The 21322-nt window shown below is 57.8% G+C and overlaps 1 protein-coding gene and 1 pseudogene across 2 annotated transcripts; both read left to right on the top strand.

Moving 5' to 3' along the window:
• Positions 1-108: 108 nt before the first annotated feature.
• LOC134728401 (bifunctional peptidase and (3S)-lysyl hydroxylase JMJD7-like) lies at positions 109-9574 on the top strand. Of its 2 annotated transcripts, XM_063593250.1 has the most exons (9): positions 126-211; positions 417-518; positions 6733-6886; positions 6971-7216; positions 7581-7637; positions 8141-8236; positions 8468-8544; positions 8774-8933; positions 9061-9574. In XM_063593250.1, the coding sequence occupies exons 2-9, from the start codon at positions 504-506 to the stop codon at positions 9147-9149; spliced, it is 894 nt and encodes a 297-aa protein (XP_063449320.1). In that variant the 5' UTR covers positions 126-211; positions 417-503; the 3' UTR covers positions 9150-9574. The 2 variants fall into 2 exon arrangements, with proteins under 2 accessions (XP_063449319.1, XP_063449320.1); XM_063593249.1 differs by lacking the exon at positions 417-518 and having other exon boundaries at positions 109-211; positions 6963-7216.
• A 139-nt stretch (positions 9575-9713) lies between these two features.
• On the top strand, positions 9714-20143 carry LOC117978084 (cytosolic phospholipase A2 beta-like; annotated as a pseudogene).
• Positions 20144-21322: the final 1179 nt, after the last annotated feature.

Here is a 21322-nt window from a genome sequence, read left to right as displayed (position 1 = left end):
TGCGGCGGGGACTCCGGGGAGGGCGGGGCGAGTGCTGGGGGTGTGGCCTGCGGCGGGTGCCTCTGGAAGGGCGGGGCGAGTGCTGGGGGTGTGGCCTGCGGCGGGGCGTCGGGGAAAGGCGGGGTCTCGGCCGGCGCTGACGCAGCCATGGCGGAGGGGTCTTTGGAAGCCGCGCGGAGCGAGTTACGAGAATTCCCGGCCGCTGCGAGGGGTGAGTGGCTCTCCCACAGGCTGCGGCGATTTCCGAACACGGGAGGGGCCCTGGGATGCCGCTGACACCGGGGGCTCGGAACCTCGTGTGTGCGACTGCCCTGAGGCCCCGCTCGGGTTGCTCTTCTGTGGCAACCTGCTTCCCTTCTCCCGTGTTCGCGCGCTCCCGCGGCTTCCTGGGTGATTCTGTTCACGTTATTCCCAAGGCCCGGTGCCGTCTTGACCGTGGTCGCGGCGAAGCCCTGTGTTTCCTACAGTCTTGAGCAGCCTGCTGTTGCCCTTGTTGAAAGCTCATGGAAGGCACACAGGTGGTGGTCGGATTCCTCCCCCACGTGCGCCGCCTCCGACCTCAACTCCCGTGTCGCTCTTTGGGAGGATTGCAGGCTGACCAAATGGTCCCTGGCTCTTCCCCTGCTTGGTTTTTATTCCTTTTCTTTCTTTCTCTCTTCCCTCCTGCCTTCTTTTTTCTGTTTTTAAATGATTTCTTACCACTGAACAGCAACACAGGCTCATGTGTATGTGATGGGTATGTAATATACAATGGTGCGCAATGTAAATGAAGCAAGGTTCCCTCCCAGCCCCAGTTTGCATTCTTACAGAAAGATTGTTTATATCCGTGCACACACGACTTTTTACCCTTTTTTTGTACAAATAGTAGCTTGCTAAACACACTCTTCTGCACCTTGTATCTTGGAGATCATTTCACATTCCTCTACCTCAGTCTTTTTCACGTCTGTGTGCTAGTGCTGTATTCACTTAGTCATTTAGGTCATGTCCAATCCGTTGTTTTCAATAATGCTCCAACGAATACTTTGAGGATTGATTTAACAAATACTTATTCAGCATCTCTGTGTGCCAGGCTCTGTTCAGTGTGTTTGAGATACATCACTGAACAAAACAAATCTGTCTTTTACAGTCTATGTCCTGTTACATTCTAAGTGAGAAGGTGGACAATTAACCACAGGTGTACTGAATGAGTACATTGTAGAGTAGAAGAAGTAGGTTAGAAGGTAAGTGCAGGCAAAGCCCTCTGTGGGAGTGTGCCTGATGTGTTTAGGAAACAGTGAAGAAGCCAGTCTGCAGGAGCAGCGTCTTCTGCACATGTGTGAGTATGTTTGTTGGTTAAATTCTTTATATTTTTTGAGACAGGGTCTTACTGTGTCACACAGGCTGGAGTGCAGTGGCACGATCATAGCTCGCTGCACCTCGACCTCCCAGGTTCAAGAGATCCTCCTGCTTCAGCACCTGGAAGTAGCTGAGACTACAGGCATGCGCCACCACGCCTGGCTAATTTTTTTGAATTTTAGTAGAGACAAGGCTGGTCTCAGATTCCTCAAACAGTCCTTCCACCTCAGCATTCCAAAGTTTTGGAACACCATGGAACACATAAGCCACTGCTCCCGGCCTTGTTAAATTCTTAGCAGAGTTATGGGGTCAAAGCAATTGTTTGGATCCCTTTTGAAATTTTCTCACTTGGAAGCCCCAGGAGAGGAAAGCAGCCATTCTCTGAAGGAAATGGTGAGCAAGTAAAACAAATCCCTAATTGCAGAAGTCCAAAGGGTGAAAAAATGGCAGTTTCCATGTATTTTCAGAATCCCAGGCTGTGTGCAGTACTCACGCCTGTAATCCTAGCACTTCAGGAGACCAAGGTGGGAGGCATCTCTTGAGGCCAGGAGTTCAAGACCAGCGTGGGCAACATAGTGAGACACCATCGTGTGGTGGCATGTGCCTGTAGTCCCACCTCCTGAGGCAAGAGGATTGTTTGAGTCCAGTAGTTTTGATGACAGTGGCGGGCAGTTTGAAGCAGATGCTGTCATCATGCTGGCTGCAGTGGGGAGGCACAAGTCGGGCAGCAGAAGCGGCTCTGGGAGCAGCAGTGGTGGTAGTGAGTCCCCTGTTCCCTGCATCCCCGAGGCAGCTGACTGCACCACCCCCACCCTCACATGGCTGGGCAGGACCTGCTCCTAAGCCCAGACCCTCTGCTGCAGCCTGAACCTCGCTCCCTGCCACATCCCAGAAGCCTGCGAGCACCCTGCCAAATGTGCAACTGGGACTTGTAGGGACTTGTACTTGTGAGTACAAAAATACTCACACATGTGCACAAAGACCCTGCTCCTGCAAACTGGCTTCTTCACTGTTTCCGGAACACAGGACTACTAGGCTCATTTGTTTGGGGTGGTCAGAGCTGCCATGCCATATGCACCTTGCCCACCGCCGCTGTGGGGAAAATGCAAAGAGGAGAGGCAGCTGGGGCCACATGTTCCACAGAGCTGGCGGGAACTGGGGACAAGTGGGAGCCCCACCCCTTCCAAGTTGGTGGAGTGGGAGCTCCCTAGGCGCAATTACAGCCACCCAAGCCAGGACTGCAACTCAGGCACCCCTGTGCTCTTGGGAGCCAGGAGCAGGCAGGAGCCCCACCCTCCTAGTTGCAGCTGCAGCCTCCCAAGCTGCAGCTGTGGACCCAGGCATGTCTGCACTTTTGGGGACCCAGGAAGGCCTCTTCCTGCTGCCGCAGGCTTGGAAGTGCCTGATCCTGCTGTCTGGCTTCTCCCCACTGTCAGCACCTGATCAGATCATGGAGCAAAGTTGAGGCCGAGCCTGGGTGCTGTTGCAGTGCTGACACACCAGCCCCCTGCCTCCTTGGCCCCCTCTGGCCTTTGGGTGCCAACGAGCATGGGAGGGAGGCCAAGAGGGGCTGGGGGCAGCTCAGTGCTGGCCTGCAGGCACCCCTTGGCACAAACAGCTTGGGTGCCTTGAATGGTGGCAAGAGGCAGACAGGTTCCTGGGTGGAAGGTGGCGGGTCCCGGTGAAGCCCGACCTTCAAGCCAGGGAAGGCCTGAAGCCTGGGGGCTGGGCTGCCGGTTCCATGGACCGGAATGGGAACTTTTGGTGCTTTTTCCGGCCCACCCATGGCTGCCCATGGACCAATAGGCATGTACGTCCTCCCCTGTGAGACCCATAAAAAGCCCCTGACTCAGCCAGACCAGAAGAGACGATGGGACGACCAGCTGCGGGGAGGAGAGCTGCCCTCTCTGCTGAGAGCTGGAGAGATGACAGGACAACCTGCCCACAGAGAGGAGCTACTCTAGCCAGGGAAGCAAGCAGGCATGCCAGCTCTTTCTTTTCCAGTATTCCTGGGCCCAGTGGGGTCTTCTCACTCAGTTACAATATTTGATCTAAGAACATTCACTTTCCAACTGATCAGAAAGTAAAGGTGACTGGCATGGTGTGGCCGTGAGAGATGCAGTGTGACCTCAGAGGTGAACATCAGTGCCGGGACCATTTGGAGCAGGATGTGGTAACCACCAAATGGAAACCACGGCCTTTTGGCTCTACCTAGAGCATGAATGTAGCAAAGCGAAGCCCTGTACACTTTATAAAAACCAGCAGAAAGACACTCCAGTCTGAGTGAGCAGCTGGAACAAAGCTCTGCTGAGCTGAACACTCAACAGGACTAGCTGCCTGCAGAGAGAGGAGCTATCCTCTTTGCTGAGAGCTGAACACTCGTTGGGACACCCTGGCTGTGGAGAGGAGCTGCCCACTGTGGGTCTCCTCTGAGCTATTCTATGGCTCAGTAAAGCTCCTCTTTGTCTTGTTTACCCTCTGCTTGTCTGTGTGTACCTCATTCTTCTTGGATGCAGGACAAGAATTGGGACCTGCTGAGTGGCGGGGCTAAAAGAGCTGTAACATGAAGAGGGCTGAACCATGCGTCTTGCTCGCCACATTGTGGGTGACCAGAAGGAAAGAAGAGCTGCGGCCCTTTGGGGAGTCCAGACCCAGGAGCTCCCCAAGCTGGGGTTCTGACACCCTTTTTAGGGCTCTGCGGTTCCTGGTATCTGCAAGCTTCCAGGCACCACCATGCTTCCCAGTGTCAGCTGTGGAAGCTGCTTATGGTACACCTGGTCTAGCTGCAGCCTTGCAGGAAACCAGCGCCTGTGTTGGCACCTGAAGCTGCCTGCCCCACCGCAGCCCACATGCCTAGCTGTGCGCAGTGGCCAAACCCCACACTCATTCGCTCACACACCCCTCGCTTCCCCACTCGCCCTTGGCAGGTGTGGGATCCAGGCCGGTAGCATGAGCTGAGCGCAGCCTGCAGGGCCGAGTGGGCCCAATGAGCCCGAGCAAAACAGGCGAAGGCATCACTGGCCACAGAGGTTTCCAGCTGGTAAAGCAACACCCCAAAGATCCCGTGACAGTTTATGGCTGCGGTGAGCTATTATTGCGTCACTGCACTTCAGCCTGGGCAACAGAGCAAGACCCTGTCTCTTAATCTCAGCGAGTACAATAGGAAGATGTACTGAGCCCCAGACCACCCCGTCTCTCAAGGTGACTGCTTGGATGGGCTGGCGTGACTGGGAAGGCCTTTGCCACTTTGCTGTCTCCTGGATTCCATATCTCCTGGATGGGTGCCATCTTGCCTCTAGCCAGGGAAGCAAGCAGGCACACCAACTCTTTCCAGTATTCCTGGGCCCAGTGGGGTCTTCTCACTCAGTTACAATATTTGATCTAAGAACATTCACTTTCCAACTGATCAGAAAGTAAAGGTGACTGGCATGGTGTTGCTGTGAGAGGTGCAGCGTAACCTCAGAGGTGAACATCAGTGCTGGGACCATTTGGAGCAGCATGTGGTAACCTCCAAATGGGAACCACGGCCTTCTGGCTCGACCTAGAGCATGAATGTAGCAAAGCGAAGCCCTGTACACTTTATAAAAACCAGCAGAAAGACACTCCAGTCTGAGTGAGCAGCTGGAACAAAGGTACCACCTGAATAGAGGGTGTGTGGCAAGGGCAGGCACGAGACAGGAAATCAGACTGGAAGAGTAGGTTGGGCCTGGTCGTGCGTGCCAAGGCAGGCAGCATTCTCTAAGGAGCAGTGGTAAGCCATCGAGGCATTTGTTACTAGGGGTATGACAATATGAGATTGTATTTTCAGAAGATGACTGGGGCTATGATGATGAATGCTTTGGGAGGGAGTGGAATTAAGCCAGAGAAACCAGCTAGTTCACTACTGCAGCCATCCAGCCAGGATACTGGAGACTTTTATTCAACATTAGGCAAATACTTGCTGAGCACATGCTGTGTGCTAGGTACTGTTCTAGGTCCCAGGGGTGCATCAGTGAACAGACAAGTGTCTCTGCCCTTGTGGAGTTCACATTCTAGCAAGGGTGAAAGAATGATAAACAGTTTATGTAGGTGAAATATATATATATATATATATTTTTAGATAAAGTCTTGCTCTGTCTCCCAGGCTGGAGTGCAGTGGCACGATGATAGCTCATTGCAGCCTCTACCTCTTGGACTCAGGTGATCCTCTGGCTTCAGCCTCTAGCGTAGCTAGGAGTATAGGTGCATGCCACCATGTCCAGTTAATTTTTAATTTTTTTGTAGAGATGGGGTCTCCCTACGTTGCCAAGGCTGGTCTTGACCTCCCGGCCTCAGCAATCCTCCTGCCTCTGCCTCCCAAAGTGCTGGGATTACAGACATGAGCCACCACGTCTAGCCCTAAAATATATAGCATGTCAGATGGTGATGAATGCTAACGAGAAAAAATACGGAAAGGGATATAAAGATTTGCGGCAGGGGGACAGATTATAAATTTAGAAAGTATAGTCAGAGAAGGAAGTCTTATCAATGTGATATTTGAGTGAGGACCCAAAGGAGGTAGCTGGAATGTGGATGCCAGCGGAGGAGAGGAGACGGTGGGTTTGAGAGACATAGGAGACAGAATCAACAGGACTCAGAGCCAACCAGTAGGATGACGGGAGTGAAGGAGAAAGCTGAGTCAAAAAGATTTTGATTAGAGGTGACACAGGGCCACTGTAGACCCCTGAGCAGGCGGCACACCACGCAGCCTGCCGAAGTGTACGTGGTGGCCCTGGGTGTCTGGAGATGGTGATGCTGTTTAGCAGGACCCAAACCATAGCCAAGCCCTTCCTTTTCCTCCATTGGTGTCATCTGGTAGTTTGTCTTCCCGGGTAAGAAGGTTGTAAATTTCTTAAGATGATGATTGTGTCATCCCTGATAGCCCCAGATTAGCCAAGCCAAGTGCTGAGCACATTCCTGGTGCTCAGTAAATGTCACTGTTAAAGGGGGCTTCCCAGAGCCACACAACACCCAGAATAGCCCGTGGCCATGGGGCCTCAGCCTTACTCATTCTGGAGCTCCCAATGCCACTTCCATGGTGGCCTTTCCTGGTAGATGCTAGGAGGCTGGCCTCTCCAGGGTGGAAAGGCATAGGGTCCACTGTGGAGACACAGCCCCACAGGGGATTTGGCTTATGGGGTGGGTAGCAGCCTCTGGCCCCGTGGACGGTCAGGGCCCATGCGGGTGTGTGTGCGTGATGCTTTCTGCTTTCATTTTTCTGTCCTCATCTTTCTATTACTGGTTGTCCAGGGTCCTTTGGTCACCAACGAGCATTTCCCAGTGACACAGCGCGGCCTTTCCAGGGAGGGCATCTCTTGGGCAGGGACTGGGTGCTGCAGACATCAGCCCTTCCATCCCCTGTCTTCTTCTTTCTCTCAGAGCTCTGCGTGCCTCTTGCTGTGCCCTACCTGGACAAACCCCCAACTCCGCTCCACTTCTACCGGGACTGGGTCTGCCCCAACAGGCCGTGCATCATCCGCAACGCTCTGCAGCACTGGCCGGCCCTCCAGAAGTGGTCCCTCCCCTATTTCAGGTGGGAGCTGCCCTGGGGTCAGGTGTGAGCAGTGATTACTGGCATCTGGGCATGGGCTGAGTGTCCATTCCTCTAGAGCCACAGTGGGCTCCACAGAGGTGAGTGTGGCCGTGACCCTGGATGGTTACGCGGATGCCGTGAGAGGGGATCGCTTCATGATGCCAGCTGAGTGCCGCCTGCCCCTGAGCTTCATGCTGGATGTGCTGGAGGGCCGGGCCCAGCACCCTGGAGTCCTCTATGTGCAGAAGCAGTGCGCCAACCTGCCCACCAAGCTGCCCCAGCTGCTGCCTGATCTGGAATCCCATGTGCCCTGGGCCTCTGAAGCCCTGGGTGAGTGGAGGTGGGGTGGTCCTGGCCCTGGACAGGGAAGATATGGGAAGGAGGGGGGTCAGCCTGTTTGCCCTTAGGTGATGACCTGGCCTATGGGCTTGGTCCTGTCAGCATCTGGTGCAGCTCACTAAATACATTCCCAGGCCTTGACTTAATCATAGATGAACTGCCAAAGATTGTTGTCCTTCCTTCTGCCCCAGGGAGGGAGGACCCCTTCCCCAAGATTTCCCAACCTCTGCCTCTTCTCCCTGACCCCTTTCTTGGGATTTATCTGTGCTCAGACAGGTTTTGGCTCTGGCATCACTGGATGGCAGCTTTCCCCAGCCTGGCCTTCCTAACTTGCTCTCTGCCTTCTGCCCTGCAGGAAAGATGCCCGATGCTGTGAACTTCTGGCTGGAGGAGGCGGCTGCGGTGACTTCTTGTAGGTGTAAGGGGAATACAAAGGTGGGGAAGGAGCAGGTTGGGGCAGAGGGAGGGAAGACGAGGCCAGGAGTGGAGGGATGGCCCTGGGTGGAGGTTGGGCTGTTCTCTAAGATTTCTTTTGGCTTCTAGGACTCGGGCACCACAGAGGGTTTCTCCTGACAGCTGAGGTCGGGGAATGGACCCATGGCATTGGGGGCGGGTGCATTGTTTCTTCTAGACCCAAAGAAACCTCCATGAAGGCCCGCTGGGCCAGGGGGTAAGTGTAGGAGAACTTCCCCTCTTGTTGAAGAGGAGTCCAGGGCCTGGTGAGCATCAGGTCCCTGGTAGGCAGAGTTCCAGAATGCCCATCAGAACCCCTGGCATCTCCAGCCCACTGGCTCTGTGCGTGCTTCTCTTTTGTCATAGGCCGTCTTGGGGTGCAGGGCTCTCAGCATGATGGTTTGCCTCCTCCCGTGCCCCTGCCCTCCATACCCTGCCCCCGGGCCTTCTTTCTGTTGGCAGTGCACAAGGACCACTATGAGAACCTCTACTGCGTGGTCTCAGGAGAGAAGCATTTCCTGTTCCATCCGCCCAGCGACCTGCCCTTCATCCCCTATGGTAGGGCTTGTGGCCTGCAGGGAGGGGCTGGGGAATAGCTGGCCCAAGGGGGAGGGAGGCAGCAAGAGCCTGGGAGGCCAGTTCCCAGGCCTGAGGTGTGGCTGTGGCATCCCCAGTGCACCAGGGCCCCTGATCCCCTTGCCCCTGCCCAGGGCTGGCTGGGGTGGAGGAGGGTCTGGCAAGTTCCAGGCTGTTTGCAATTCCCCCACACCCTTCTCCCTTGGGCTCCAGAGCTGTACACACCGGCAACCTACCAGCTAACTGAAGAGGGCGCCTTTAAGGTGGTGGATGAAGAGGCCATGGAGAAGGTGTCTGTCCTGTTCTTGGGCTCTAGGGAGGGAGAAGGGCAGAAGCCTGGCTCTGAAGAGCAGGCACAAAAGATCTGGGGAGGTGGCACCTTGCTCTGAAAAGTCCCTGAGTCTGAGGCCTTTCAGTGCTGAGCCAAGCAGGGCCTGTGGTGTTGACCTTTGGAAGGGACAGAGCCTGAAGTCCTGGGGGGTCTGGGGGGCTGCTCCCTGGCATCTGATGTGTTCCCAGGTGCCCTGGATCCCACTGGACCCCTTGGTGCCAGACCTAGCACGGTACCCTAGTTACAGTCAGGCCCAGGCCCTTCGCTGCACGGTGCGGGCTGGTGAGATGCTCTGTCTGCCGGCTCTGTGGTTCCACCACGTCCAGCAGTCCCAGGGCTGCATCGCAGGTGAGGAGTTGCCCAGGCCGCCTGGGGACAGGCCCTGCCAAGGTCCAGCAGGGCCTCTGGGGGGAGGCTTGGGAGGCTCTAGGTCAGAAGAGGGATCTTCATGCTCAGATCCCCGTTCTTCCCACAGTGAATTTCTGGTATGACATGGAATACGATCTCAAGTATAGTTACTTCCAGCTGCTCGACTCCCTCACCAAGGCTTCAGGCCTTGACTGATGGAACGCTGGTGAACACGACCAAGCACGCCTCGGGGGACGGGGCCAGCCCCTCCCTGGCTGGGTCAATTCTCGAGAGAGCCTGGAGTGTGCATGCTGGCTGCTGGCCCCGGGTCCAGCATGGCTTGAGATCAGCTTTGGAGGATCTTGGAATGTGGTCATAAGGACTCAAGGTGCCAGGCAGGTCTGGGTGAGGGTTCTCAGGAAGTTGCCACACAGGTGAGCAGAGTGGGGATCAGGTGCAGCGGCACCTCTCCCCAGCGCTGTGATGTTGGGCGAGTCACTGCGTCTCGGGCATTGGTGTCCTGTCAGTAAAGAGATAATAATGGCTGTACCTCGCGGGGCTGTTGTGGGCTTGGAGATGATGTCTATGAGGACCAGCATGGAGCTGGCACACAGGACATGTTGAATAAAAGGTAGCTGTGAGTCGTATGTCCTTTTTTTTTTTTTTTTTTTAAAGATGGGATCTCACTCTGTCACCCAGGCTGGAGTGCAGTGGTGTGATGTCAGCTCACTGCAAGCTCCGCCTCCCAGGTTCACACTATTCTGCCTCAGCCTCCCAAGTAGCTGGGACTACAGGTGCGTGCCACCATGCCCGGCTAATTTTTTTGTATTTTTAGGAGAGACGGGGTTTCACCGTGTTAGCCAGTATGGTCTTGATCTCCTGACCTCGTGATCCACCTGCCTCGGCCTCCCAAAAGTGCTGGGATTACAGGTGTGAGCCGCTGCGCCTGGCTTATGAGTCATATGTTCTGATCCTCCCTCTTGAAGTTGCCTTCTGTGGTCTAAGGAGGGCCTGAAGGTTCAGGTAAAAACTTCAGGGTGACCTTCACTGGGGGTGAGGGCTGGATCCCAGCCTGGGCCCAAAGAGCCGTCCGCTGCCCAAGTCCCGCTGTCCATGAGAGCCACCGCAGCCCCTCCCTGGGACAAGCAAGCAGACCTGAGTCTTGTAGCTCTCTGGTCCGGACCTCTTTGGCCCAGGACCTTGAGAGCTATTCCTAGCTCTCCTCTGGTTACTGTCCTCCCCCAGTTCAGGGGCAGCAGGTGGGACCTGGTGCCCTGGGGATAACCCCTGTTTCTCCCATAACAGGCACAGGCAGGAAGGGACGGAAGCCCCCGCCTCTCCTAGGGCTGTCCCTCTGAGGAAAGAGTTGGTCTCCACACGCTGACCCCCCCACAAACCATGCCCTGGAGGCAGAAGAACCCCCTGCCCCTGAGTGCCAACCCACAGGCCTCATCCCTGGCCACTCAGCCCCTAGCTTTGAAGGGCTGTTTTATGTGACAGCCACTCCCCTGCCTGTCGTGAGGGGGCCCGGGTGTTCATCTCAGATTGATGGAGCCCTGCCATCAAGACTGGGCATTCCTGTCCAACAGGTGCCAGAGTTGCGAAAGGCCTGTGACAGGGAACTCCACTCTTCCCTTGGCTGCTGTTCTGGGACTCACCCCTTCTTTCCTTCTGCTCAGCCCCTGGCAGCAAGCTCTCCAGGCTGGGATTGCAGGGCTGGGTGGGGCAGGCCCAGCTGGTAAAGGCTGGCGAGTGCCACAGAGGTATCAGGAGCTCTAGTATAGGCTTAGGGTGCCTCATTTCCTGGACAGGTGGCTGGTTCAGGAGTGGGTGTGGAGCTTAGGTGGAGCAGAGGCAGCGGGTAGGAGGGACTTGGGACCAATTGGGACATCACATCCCTGGCTCTGGGTTAGAAAGCTGACAGTCCTTGATCCTGTGGCCACTGCCCCATCATTCCTGCTCCTGAGGACTCAGTCTCATGGCTGTGGTAAGGCCTGGCAGGGCCCTGGGTCCCTACTGGGACCCCTGGTCTCTACCTGGGGCCTAGTTAATATGTTTCTTATGGGAGCTGTGGTCTTCTCCAGGGGTAGGGAGGGGAGTTTATTGACCACAAGACCAGGGTAGTGGGCAGAAGCCAGGGGAGAAGGAGGCTTGGGGATGAGGGATCCGTCCTGAGTGTTTTCTGTCCTGGGAACGGGCTCCTGGCAGAGCTCCCTGGCACCATAGATTTGGGCCCTGGAGACTCAGAGGCTCCCAGCTGCCGCCCTGAGGCCCTGGAAGCAAGTGGCTCCTCCATGCTCCTCTGACTCAGTTGCCTGGAGTGTGAGGGCCCTGGGCTGACCCTGGTGGATGAGGCCCTCCAGCACTGCCCTGGACCTGGTTGCTCCCTGGACTTGACCTGTTAGGGTCCTTGCGGAGGCAGGTGGAAGGCCGAAAGGAAGCAGTTGGCACAGGCTTCCCTGGTCCCGGTGCGCCTGCCAGGCTGCATTCCCAGAACCAGGGGCATGGGTTTGGAGGGAGCTACCGGGGGACCATCTTCAGCCTGACCTGGCAGGACCTGGAGGACATGACAGCCTGTGAGGGGTCTGAGCTAGGAGCCGCCTCCCCTGCCCAGGAGAGAGCCCATTTCCAGGATGCTCTTCTGACCGGGGTGGAGGGAGGGTACGAGAGCAGCTCAGCCTGGGGCCCAAGGCCCTGATGTGCTACTTCCCCTCCCTCGATAGCTTATGTCCCCTGCCACCCAAGACCAGCCGGAAAGCTGCTTAGCTGGGGTGTGGGCTGGGGATGTGGGGTGGAGAGCCTAAAGGATACTAGCCCGAGAAGGTGGAAGCAGGTCTGTGTGAGGCATAAATCTGGAGCCAGCCTGCCCGGGCTCCAACCCCAATTGTGGACCTCAGGCAAGTGACTGCTTCTCTGTGCCTCAGTTTCCTTGTGGAGTGGGCCATCGTAAATAGTATCTGTGCATAAGGTGGTTGTGTGATAAACGAGTTAATGTATGCAAAGCCCTTGGCCCAGAGCCTGCGCAGAGCATTGTGTAAGTGCTGGCAGGCGTCGTGATGGAGATATCATGTCTCCTCTTGTTGATTCAGGATTCTGATGAGATGGAGGATGGGCCTGGGGTTCAGGATTAGGCCTTGAGGCACTGCTCCAGCCTCCTTTGTGGCCCCTGTCACCCTTGGCTTCATCAGCCCGTAGCAGGTCTCCCCTCTCCCACCTCTGCAGGCAGAGGTGTCCAGGACCTGCCTGCTCACGGTTCGTGTCCTGCAGGCCCATCGCCTACCCTCTAAGGACCTAGGTGAGTGCGCACTGCCCTGGCCCCTGTGCTGGGCTGAGGGAGGAGGAGGGTGCTGAGGAGGAGGGTGCTGTGGCTGGATTTGGTGGAGGCGGGTGGGCCGGTGGGCAGGGCCTAGAGGAGGGAGCTGAGAGGAGCTTCTGGGTGGAAGGTGGCAGCTGGGGCTCTGCCTCTGGCCCCCACTTCCCCCCACTTCCCTCCCCCCCAGTCTTAACCCACATGGGGCTCTAGGTGATGGAAGGAAGTGGGTCTGGGCGGCTGGGAAGGGCTCTTGTCCACTGCTGGGCACTTGTTCCTTCCCGCAGTGACCCTCTCTGACTGCTACGTGACTCTCTGGCTGCCCACGGCCTGCAGCCACAGGCTCCAGACACGCACGGTCAAGAACAGCAGTAGCCCTGTCTGGAACCAGAGCTTTCACTTCAGGATCCACAGGCAGCTCAAGGTGGGCCAGGCATCAGCACTGACTCTACCCACATCCTCGCCAGCCACTGCTGCTGCCCTGCTCACCTTTCTGTCCCCTCCGTCCTGCAGCCCTGTCACTCTTTTCCCCTCCAGAATGTCATGGAACTGAAAGTCTTTGACCAGGACCTGGTGACCGGAGATGACCCTGTGTTGTCAGTACTGTTTGATGTGGGGACTCTGCGGGCTGGGGAGTTCCGGCGTGAGAGCTTCTCACTGAGCCCTCAGGCAAGGCGGTGTTTCCACGGCAGCCCTAGCTGGTGTCTGGGTTGAAATCTCCACGCACACACATGCACACACACGCATGTCTCTCATACTCACTGACATATGTGCACTCCTGACCCTTTCTAACTTACTTCTGGCTCTCTTCCCAGGGTGAGGGGCGCCTGGAAGTTGAATTTCGCCTGCAGAGTCTGTGAGTCAGGGGCCTGGGGCAGTTTGGGTGGGAGCGCCTTGTGGGAAGGACAGCACTAGTGCCTGGGGGATGCCCAGGTCTCTGTGGGGTGGGAACCTGGACTCCTGCTAAGGGGGCTCTGGGGGCTCTTTCCAGGGCTGACCGTGGCGAGTGGCTCGTCAGCAATGGCGTTCTGGTGGTGAGTGTGCCAGTGCTCTGGGAGGCGGTCTGGGGTCCCCGGGACTCCCTCATGCCAGCGACTTGAGGTACAGGCCCACCGCTGCCTCAGCCTGGGGACCCTGGGATTTCAGTTTGTTAAGGGAATACAATCTCAAGGGCCCAGGTAATGAAGTGCAGACCAGCAGCAGCCAGGGTGCTGCGAGGGTGGGGTCCCTGAATGGGGGGGGTGGGGTTAGTGTCTGAGGGGCTGTCTTCATGACTCAGGCCCGGGAGCTCTCCTGCTTGCACGTTCAACTGGAGGAGACAGGAGACCAGAAGTGTGAGTCCCCAACCCACTGGGACAGCCCCTGGCTCTCAGCTCTTGTCTTCCCCCTTTAAGCATTGGACAATTCTCCCTGGGGCCTGAGCTTTCCCCTTAGGCCTTCTCGGGGGACCGTGGTGGGGGATCCATCTCCACCAGACCATTTCAGCGGGGAGAGGGAGGTGCCCTCCAGGCCACGCAGCAAGATGGGTTCTGTGGGCAGAGATACCGTCCCCAGCCTCTCTGCTCTGGTTCCTGTTTCCAGCCTCAGAGCACAGAGCTCAGCTTGTGGTTCCTGGGTCCTGTGAGGGTCCGCAGGAGGCCTCTGTGGGCACTGGCACCTTCCGCTTCCACTGCCCAGCCTGCTGGGAGCAGGAGCTGAGTATTCACCTGCAGGTAGTGTGCCTCGCTCCCTCGAGGTGGGGCCCCCAGAACTTCCTCCCTCCCTCTGCACCTCCTCCCAGTCTGACCTCTGCTCCACCTGGCAGAGTGGGCACCCTGGCAGCATGTGTGGGCCCATGCTGGCCTCCCCTTCCCGTCCCTCCCAGACCTCTATGGCTGCCGGCGGGAGTTTGGTGAGGTCTTTGCTAGGAGTGGAAGCGTAAAGATTCTTAGGTCTCCATTCTTTGTCCCCTGCAGGATGCCCCCGAGGATCAACTAAAGGTGCCCCTGAGTGCCCTGCCCTCTGGTCAAGTGGTGAGGCTAGTCTTCCCCACGTCCCAGGTACTGGCCTCCCAGGGAAGGAAGCAAGGCGCCTGGATGGGGCTGGGACCCAGGCCACAAAGGGAGGGGCCTGCTTCCCGCTTCTCCATGGGTCACACCCTGAGCAGGTGCTGGGGCCAGGCTCTTTGGGTAGTGTCCTCTGAGCATCCCTGCTTCAGGCCTGGCGCCTGTGGAGACAGTGGCGGGGCGGGGGTGGTGCGCTGGGGATCATGGTAAGAGGACCAGAGCTGGGTGGAGGTGGCCGACCTTTTGTGACTGGGGCCTTCACGGTTTTCAGGAGCCCCTGATGAGAGTGGAGCTGAAAAAAGAAGCAGGGTGAGAGGCCTGGCTGGGGACTGGGCAAGGCCCTGGAAAACAACCAGAGCGCGGGGCTGGAGGAGGCCTGGAGGAGTGAGGGGGAGAAACAGCCGCCCCTCATCCTCATGCTCTCTGAAGGGGCTCAGGCTTGCGCTCGGGGGGGCACGAAGTACCGGGAGGAGTACTGGGAGGAGTCTTAGCACCTATGGTCAGAGGGGCGAGTGACCGGCCCAGTGCCAGGCACCCGGGGAGCACTTGATAAATGTTTGGCTGGAAAACGCAGGGAGGCGAGGATGGAAAATGGTAACATGGTTTGGGGCGCAGAGAGGGCAGGAAAACCAAGGGAGAGAAGAGGGGAAATTGCGCCCTTTTGGGTGGAAGCTGTTATGGCTGGACCTTAAATGATCTTCGTAGAGTTGTCGCCCACCCTGGCCCTCTGTCTTGAGAGAGTGGCTTCTCACCTCACAGACACAGGATTGTTGGTCCTTTTCTGCCCTGCCCCCTGCCCTTTTTTTTTTTTTTTTTTTTTTTTTGAGATGGAGTCTCTCTCTGTCGCCCAGGCTGGAGTGCAATGGCGCGATCTTGGCTCACTGCAACCTCCGCTTCTGGGGTTCGAGCGATTCTCCTGCCTCAGCCTCCCGAGTAGCTGGGATTACGGGTGCCCACCACCACACCCAACTAATTTTTTGTATTTTTAGTGGAGACGGGGTTTCCCCACATTGGCCAGGCTGGTCCTGGCCTCAAGTTATATGCCTGCCTCAGCCTCCCAAAGTGCTTTGAACTCCGTGGGTAAGGGACAGAACACGAGACTTGGAGGGGGGGATCTATGGTATGGGGCCTGCCTGGGGGCCTGTCTGCACCTGGGACCCCAAGCAGCCTCTTTCGGCCACGGCATTCTGGGTCCTGCCAGTCTGCTTTGCTGCATTCCCAAGCATGTCCACATGGACACACACTCCCCAGGTGTCAAACTTCAGTCTTGTGACACGGGAGTGGCATTGAGGGTTGGGGAGAAGAGGGAGGGCAGTAGGTATTACAGGTGAGGCAGACCCAGCTTTCCATTCTCTGGGGAGGGTTGAGAGCTGTCTCACAGTCTCTTCCTTCCCCAGCCAGACTGAGGGAGCTGGCTGTGCGACTGGGCTTCGGGCCCTGTGCAGAGGAGCAGGCCTTCCTGAGCAGGAGGAAGCAGGTGGTGGCCGCGGCCTTGAGGCAGGCCCTGCAGCTGGACCTGCAGGAGGATGAGGTTTGGGGGCTGGGCTGGACGGGGTGTCCCCGGGCTTGCTTGGGCCTAGCTCCTGGTGCTGAACACTGGAGCTGCTTGTCCCCGATCTAGACCAGAGCTCGTAGCTGCCTGTCCCCACCCTGCTTCCTCCCACCTGGTGTTAGCAGGGACTTGGTACAGGCAGAGTGTTGCTTGAGGCACCTGGAGCCCACATGGGAGCTACCTCATAGGGCTGGCTTTCCTACTCTGTTTCTTGGTTCTCAGCCTAGCCTGTCTGAGGAGGGAGACAGATATCTGGTATGAGGCCTGTTGGCCCAGGGTGCTTCAGGAGGTTCATATTAGCCTGGGCCATCTCCTGGGGGAGTGATGGCAATTTGGGAAAATTTTGAGACGGGCCCTGGGGCTTCCAGAAAGTGAGCATCAGGCTCGGGGGCTGAGGGCAAGGAGATGAGGCTCAGAACTTGCCTGGGCCATTTTTTCCTGGAGCCCTTAGGACTGGAGGAGCTGGGCACTCAAAAGGCTGTTTCTGGCCCCCAGGGCTGACTCAGAACTGGTCCCAAGACCTGTGATCAGGCCTTAGCTGTGGGCTGGGTGGCCACTGGACCTGCTATCTCTTTTTCCTGTGACTTGGCCTTCCCCATCCCTAGGGCCTCTACAGGCCTGGCTCTCTTCTTTTCCAGATCCCAGTGGTAGCTATTATGGCCACTGGTGGTGGGATCCGGGCAATGACTTCCCTGTGTATGGGCAGCTGGCTGGCCTGAAGGAGCTGGGCCTCTTGGATTGCATCTCCTACATCACCGGGGCCTCGGGCTCCACCTGGTGAGCTGGGGGCAGGCTGATGCTGGACCCTGTGTGGCAGGGGGTGCTGGTGCCAGGGTTCTCCTAGGCCTCTGAGAAAACTAGAAGGGCTGGGAGAATGAATGTGCCAGGGAGAAACGTGCTCAAGGGGACCCTGGGAAGGTCCCTGCCAGGCCATTGTCCTAGAAAGCCCGGGGCACGTGGGGTCTAGACGGGGTCCTTCAGTGACAGCCCTCTGGCTTTGGCTTTTCCCAGGGCCTTGGCCAACCTTTCTGAGGACCCAGAGTGGTCTCAGAAGGACCTGGCAGGGCCCACTGAGTTGCTGAAGACCCAGGTGACCAAGAACAAGCTGGGTGTGCTGGCCCCCAGCCAGCTGCAGCGGTACCAGCAGGAGCTGGCCGAGCGTGCCCGCTTGGGCTACCCAAGCTGCTTCACCAACCTGTGGGCCTTCATCAACGAGGCGCTGCTGCATGATGAGGTGCGGGGGCTGCGGCCTGGGGGCAGAGCCAGGGCAAGGGCTGGAGCTGGGGCTCGGTGCTGGACAGCAGGGTGGGAAAGGCCCTGGGCACCCAGGCCGCTGTGGGTTTAGGTTCTACGCATCTTTCCCCAGCCCCATGATCACAAGCTCTCAGATCAACGGGAGGCCCTGAGTCATGGCCAGAACCCTCTGCCCATCTACTGTGCCCTCAACACCAAAGGGCAGAGCCTGACCACTTTTGAATTTGGGGGTGAGTGGCCCAAGAGCTGAGACCTGTGCCCTTGCAGTTGGTGGAATAAAGGGAGACGGGGCCTGTGTGCAGATTGCAGATGTCACACCCACCTCTCCTGAGCCAGGTCCCGTGCTTTCTGGAGACCGGCACCCTACCAGGGTCCCTCAGCCCTTTGGGAAGGAGGCAGGGGCCTTAGGTCCTATGCACAAAGCCCAGGCCACAAGGCCTCCTGGTCCTCAGCTGCCCTAAAGCAAAACCCTGGGTCGGGGTGGGGGTGTGGGTGCCTAAGGGCTCTGCACCACGAGGCTGAGGGGTGGACTCCTCACAGAGTGGTGCGAGTTCTCTCCCTACGAGGTCGGCTTCCCCAAGTACGGGGCCTTCATCCCCTCTGAGCTCTTTGGCTCCGAGTTCTTTATGGGGCAGCTGATGAAGAGGCTTCCTGAGTCCCGCATCTGCTTCTTAGAAGGTGAGGGGCACTGGCAGGCTGGGGAAGCTGGGCTGAGCAGGGAAAATGGGTCCTGGGTGAGAGGGCAGCCTCGGTCAGAAGAGTTTCCTGGGCCAGGACTGGCCATGGGGAAGGGTAGGGTTGGGACAAGAGTCGGGGGCCCTCTTCCCTCACGGCCGCTCTTTCAGGTATCTGGAGCAACCTGTATGCAGCCAACCTCCAGGACAGCTTATACTGGGCCTCAGAGCCCAGCCAGTTCTGGGACCGCTGGGTCAGGAACCAGGCCAACCTGGGTAAGTGCTCTGACCCCTTCATAAGGGTGCCAAGGGGCAGCCAGCTGGGGCTGCACCAGGGGGCGGGGGGTTCACACCTCTTCCCCCTCCAGGGTCACCACCAAGGTGGGGATAAAGGTGCAGGAGTCCCTATTTCCCCACCTTGCCTGTGTAGACAAGGAGCAGGTCCCCCTTCTGAAGATAGAAGAACCACCCTCAACAGCCGGCAGGATAGCTGAGTTTTTCACCAATCTTCTGACGTGGCGTCCACTGGCCCAGGCCACACACAATTTCCTGCGTGGCCTCCATTTCCACAAAGACTACTTTCAGCATCCTCACTTCTCCACATGGAAAGGTACCTGCTTCTCTCCAAAGTCCTCCTATGGCCACCTGAGCCTTGAGTCCCCAGTCCAGATACCCCTCACAGTCCACTCCCATTCTCCTGCTTTGAGCTTGATTGCCTGGACTACTTGGAACAGGGGTCTTTTTCTCCTTGTCTTGGGGACCCAGGGCCCACCTGCAGGGCTGTGGGGGTGTTGGTTCAGCAGGAGAGCAGGGACCAGAGGCCAGAGTCTCTCCTTCCAGCAGGAATCTGGTACCCTTGGTATCCGTGACAATTGCTGCTCTCCCCAACCTTCCAGCTACCACTCTGGATGGGCTCCCCAACCAGCTGACACCCTCAGAGCCCCACCTGTGCCTGCTGGATGTTGGCTACCTCCTCAATACCAGCTGCCTGCCCCTCCTGCAGCCCACTCGGGACGTGGACCTCATCCTGTCATTGGACTACAACCTCCACGGAGCCTTCCAGGTTGGGAAGGGTGGGCAGCCCACCAGGGAGGCGGTGGGTGGCCCCTGTCCCCTGAAGAGAGGGGCTTTGGAGTCCAGTGTCTGGTTCAGCTTCCTTTAGGAGCTGTGACTGGGACACTGGAATCTTAATTTGCCACTAGAGGAGCTCATTCTTTTCCAGAAGTTGGGAAGCTGGCAAGGTTCTCCTGGTATCTGGTAGCTGGGTCCCCTTTACTGACCTGCGAGGTGTGGTCCTGGGCCTCTGGGCCCACCTGCTGAGTCTGCTTTGGCTCCCAGTGTCAGAACTGGAATGCTGGGAGTAACCCGGCTCCGTCTAGCCCCAGAGCTGCTGCCACCGAGGCCTGTCAGGTGTGGAGAGTTTTTTCCAACGACTGGCTTCATAGGCCCCACTGGAGAGCGTTTTGGCATTTGAGCCCCAGGTCCTGTGCATCTTACGTCAGCCCCAGTGTTGAGGATGCCAGGGGCCCTGTCCCTCTGAAGCCCCTTCTGCCTGCCCTGCAGCAGTTGCAGCTCCTGGGCCGGTTCTGCCAGGAGCAGGGGATCCTGTTCCCACCCATCTCGCCCAGCCCCGAAGAGCAGCTCCAGCCTCGGGAGTGCCACACCTTCTCTGACCCCACCTGCCCCGGAGCCCCTGCGGTGCCGCACTTTCCTCTGGTCAGCGACTCTTTCCGGGAGTACTCGGCCCCTGGTGAGCTGCTGTTCACCTCCCCATCCTGCTGCCCCAGTCCCCCACACCTCCTCCATCCCCTGTGCCTCTCCAAACCCGTCTTCCCCACAACGTGTTCCCCATGCCACGCTGCACTCTCTCCACAGGGATCCGGCGGCCACCCGAGGAGGCGGCAGCTGGGGAGGTGAACCTGTCTTCATCGGACTCTCCCTACCACTACACGAAGGTGACCTACAGCCAGGAGGACGTGGACAAGCTGCTGCACCTGACACATTACAATGTCTGCAACAACCAGGAGCAGCTGCTGGAAGCTCTGCACCAGGCAGTGCAGCGGAGGCGGCAGCGCAGGCCCCACTGATGGCCGGGGCCCCTGCCACCCCTAACTATCATTCATTCCCTGGCTGCTGAGTTGCAGGTGGGAACTGTCATCACGCAGTGCTTCAGAGCCTCGGGCTCAGGTGGCACTGTCCCAGGGTCCAGGCTGAGGGCTGGGAGCTCCCTTGCGCCTCAGCAGTTTGCAGTGGGGTAAGGAGGCCAAGCCCATTTGTGTAATCACCCAAAACCCCCCGGCCTGTGCCTGTTTTCCCTTCTGCGCTACCTTGAGTAGTTGGAGCACTTGATACATTACAGACTCATACAAATGTGAGGCGCTGAGAAGGGCCATGTCATTCTAGGCTCTTGGCTGTACATGGCAAGGGCTGGTACAGAGCTCGCTCATCAGTGTTCTTCCTCCGAAGAGCACATTCTCTGCACACATCTGCATCTACCTGTGCTCAGAGTCACCCCTTCCAAGCAAGGAGGAGGCCACGTGGGCCTGGGGTAGCCCTGGCCTTGCCCACCTGCTCTGCCGTAACACGTCTCCTCTTCACCCAGACAGGAATGCAGGGGGAGGCCAGGCAATGGCTGTTTCCTGCCACATGGTAGGACCCATCTAACCAGAAGGAACTGTCTATTCCAGAAGCTGGGCCTGGGGAACTGGGTTGAAGGAGCCCTTTTGCCTGTAGCTGAGTCTCATTCTGGTTCCTTAGATGTGCCCTCGCTTGTGCCCCTGAAGTTTGGTGTTGCACTGGGGTTCACCTCAGGGATCAGACCTGTTGGGAAAACGGAATGAATTTAGTAGGGTATGGCCACCCCAGAATCTTCTCCAAACAAACAAACACTGGTGCCCCTGCCCTCCCCTGGACCAGCCAGCCTCCTAGAATAAGCGTGGGAGTGGATTCCAGAGCTGACAGGCGCTGCGGCAGCGACCACAGTGACGGGTGAGTGGGTGGGAATTGCCTCGACTTTCATAACCCAACTCGACGTCTGTCAGCTGGCCTAGCGGCCCCAGCCCTGGGTTAGAGACAGCAGAAAAAATGGCTGTCCTGGTAGCCTCAGGAGCCACTGTGTCCAGGACAAGGCCTGTCCCGTCAGCAACACATCATCTAAATCAAATCATATATTGGGCTCTACAGGACTGGGAGCAGATGGTTACACTGGAGACCACAGCCGTGGCTGCCACCCCTCATGGTATGAGCCCTCCAGGCACACGGCTGTATATGCGTGTGCACGTCTAGGCACATCCTGGTATGGGGCCCATGCACGGAGGATTTGCCTGTCTCCAGTCCCTCCTCCACTTTCACCTAACCTCAGGTGTCCCCTCCCCCTGGAGAGCCTGAAGCCCTCTGGTTTGGAAGGGAAGGACATGTGGGTGAGGGGGGTTGAGCATCGAAATGATGCTGGGATCTACAAGGAGGGACTGAGGAGCCAGGTAAGAGCCTCCTGCCCCCGCACATCCACCTTCGCATCTCCTCCCTGGCCTGCAGGCCGGGACGTGCTGGCCCTC

The sequence above is a fragment of the Pan paniscus genome, chromosome 10 (assembly GCF_029289425.2).
Source record: "Pan paniscus chromosome 10, NHGRI_mPanPan1-v2.0_pri, whole genome shotgun sequence".
In the NCBI taxonomy this organism is placed as follows: Eukaryota; Metazoa; Chordata; class Mammalia; order Primates; family Hominidae; genus Pan; species Pan paniscus.
The sequence above is the reverse complement of the archived record's forward strand: the minus strand, read 5'-3'. Positions and strand labels throughout refer to the sequence as shown.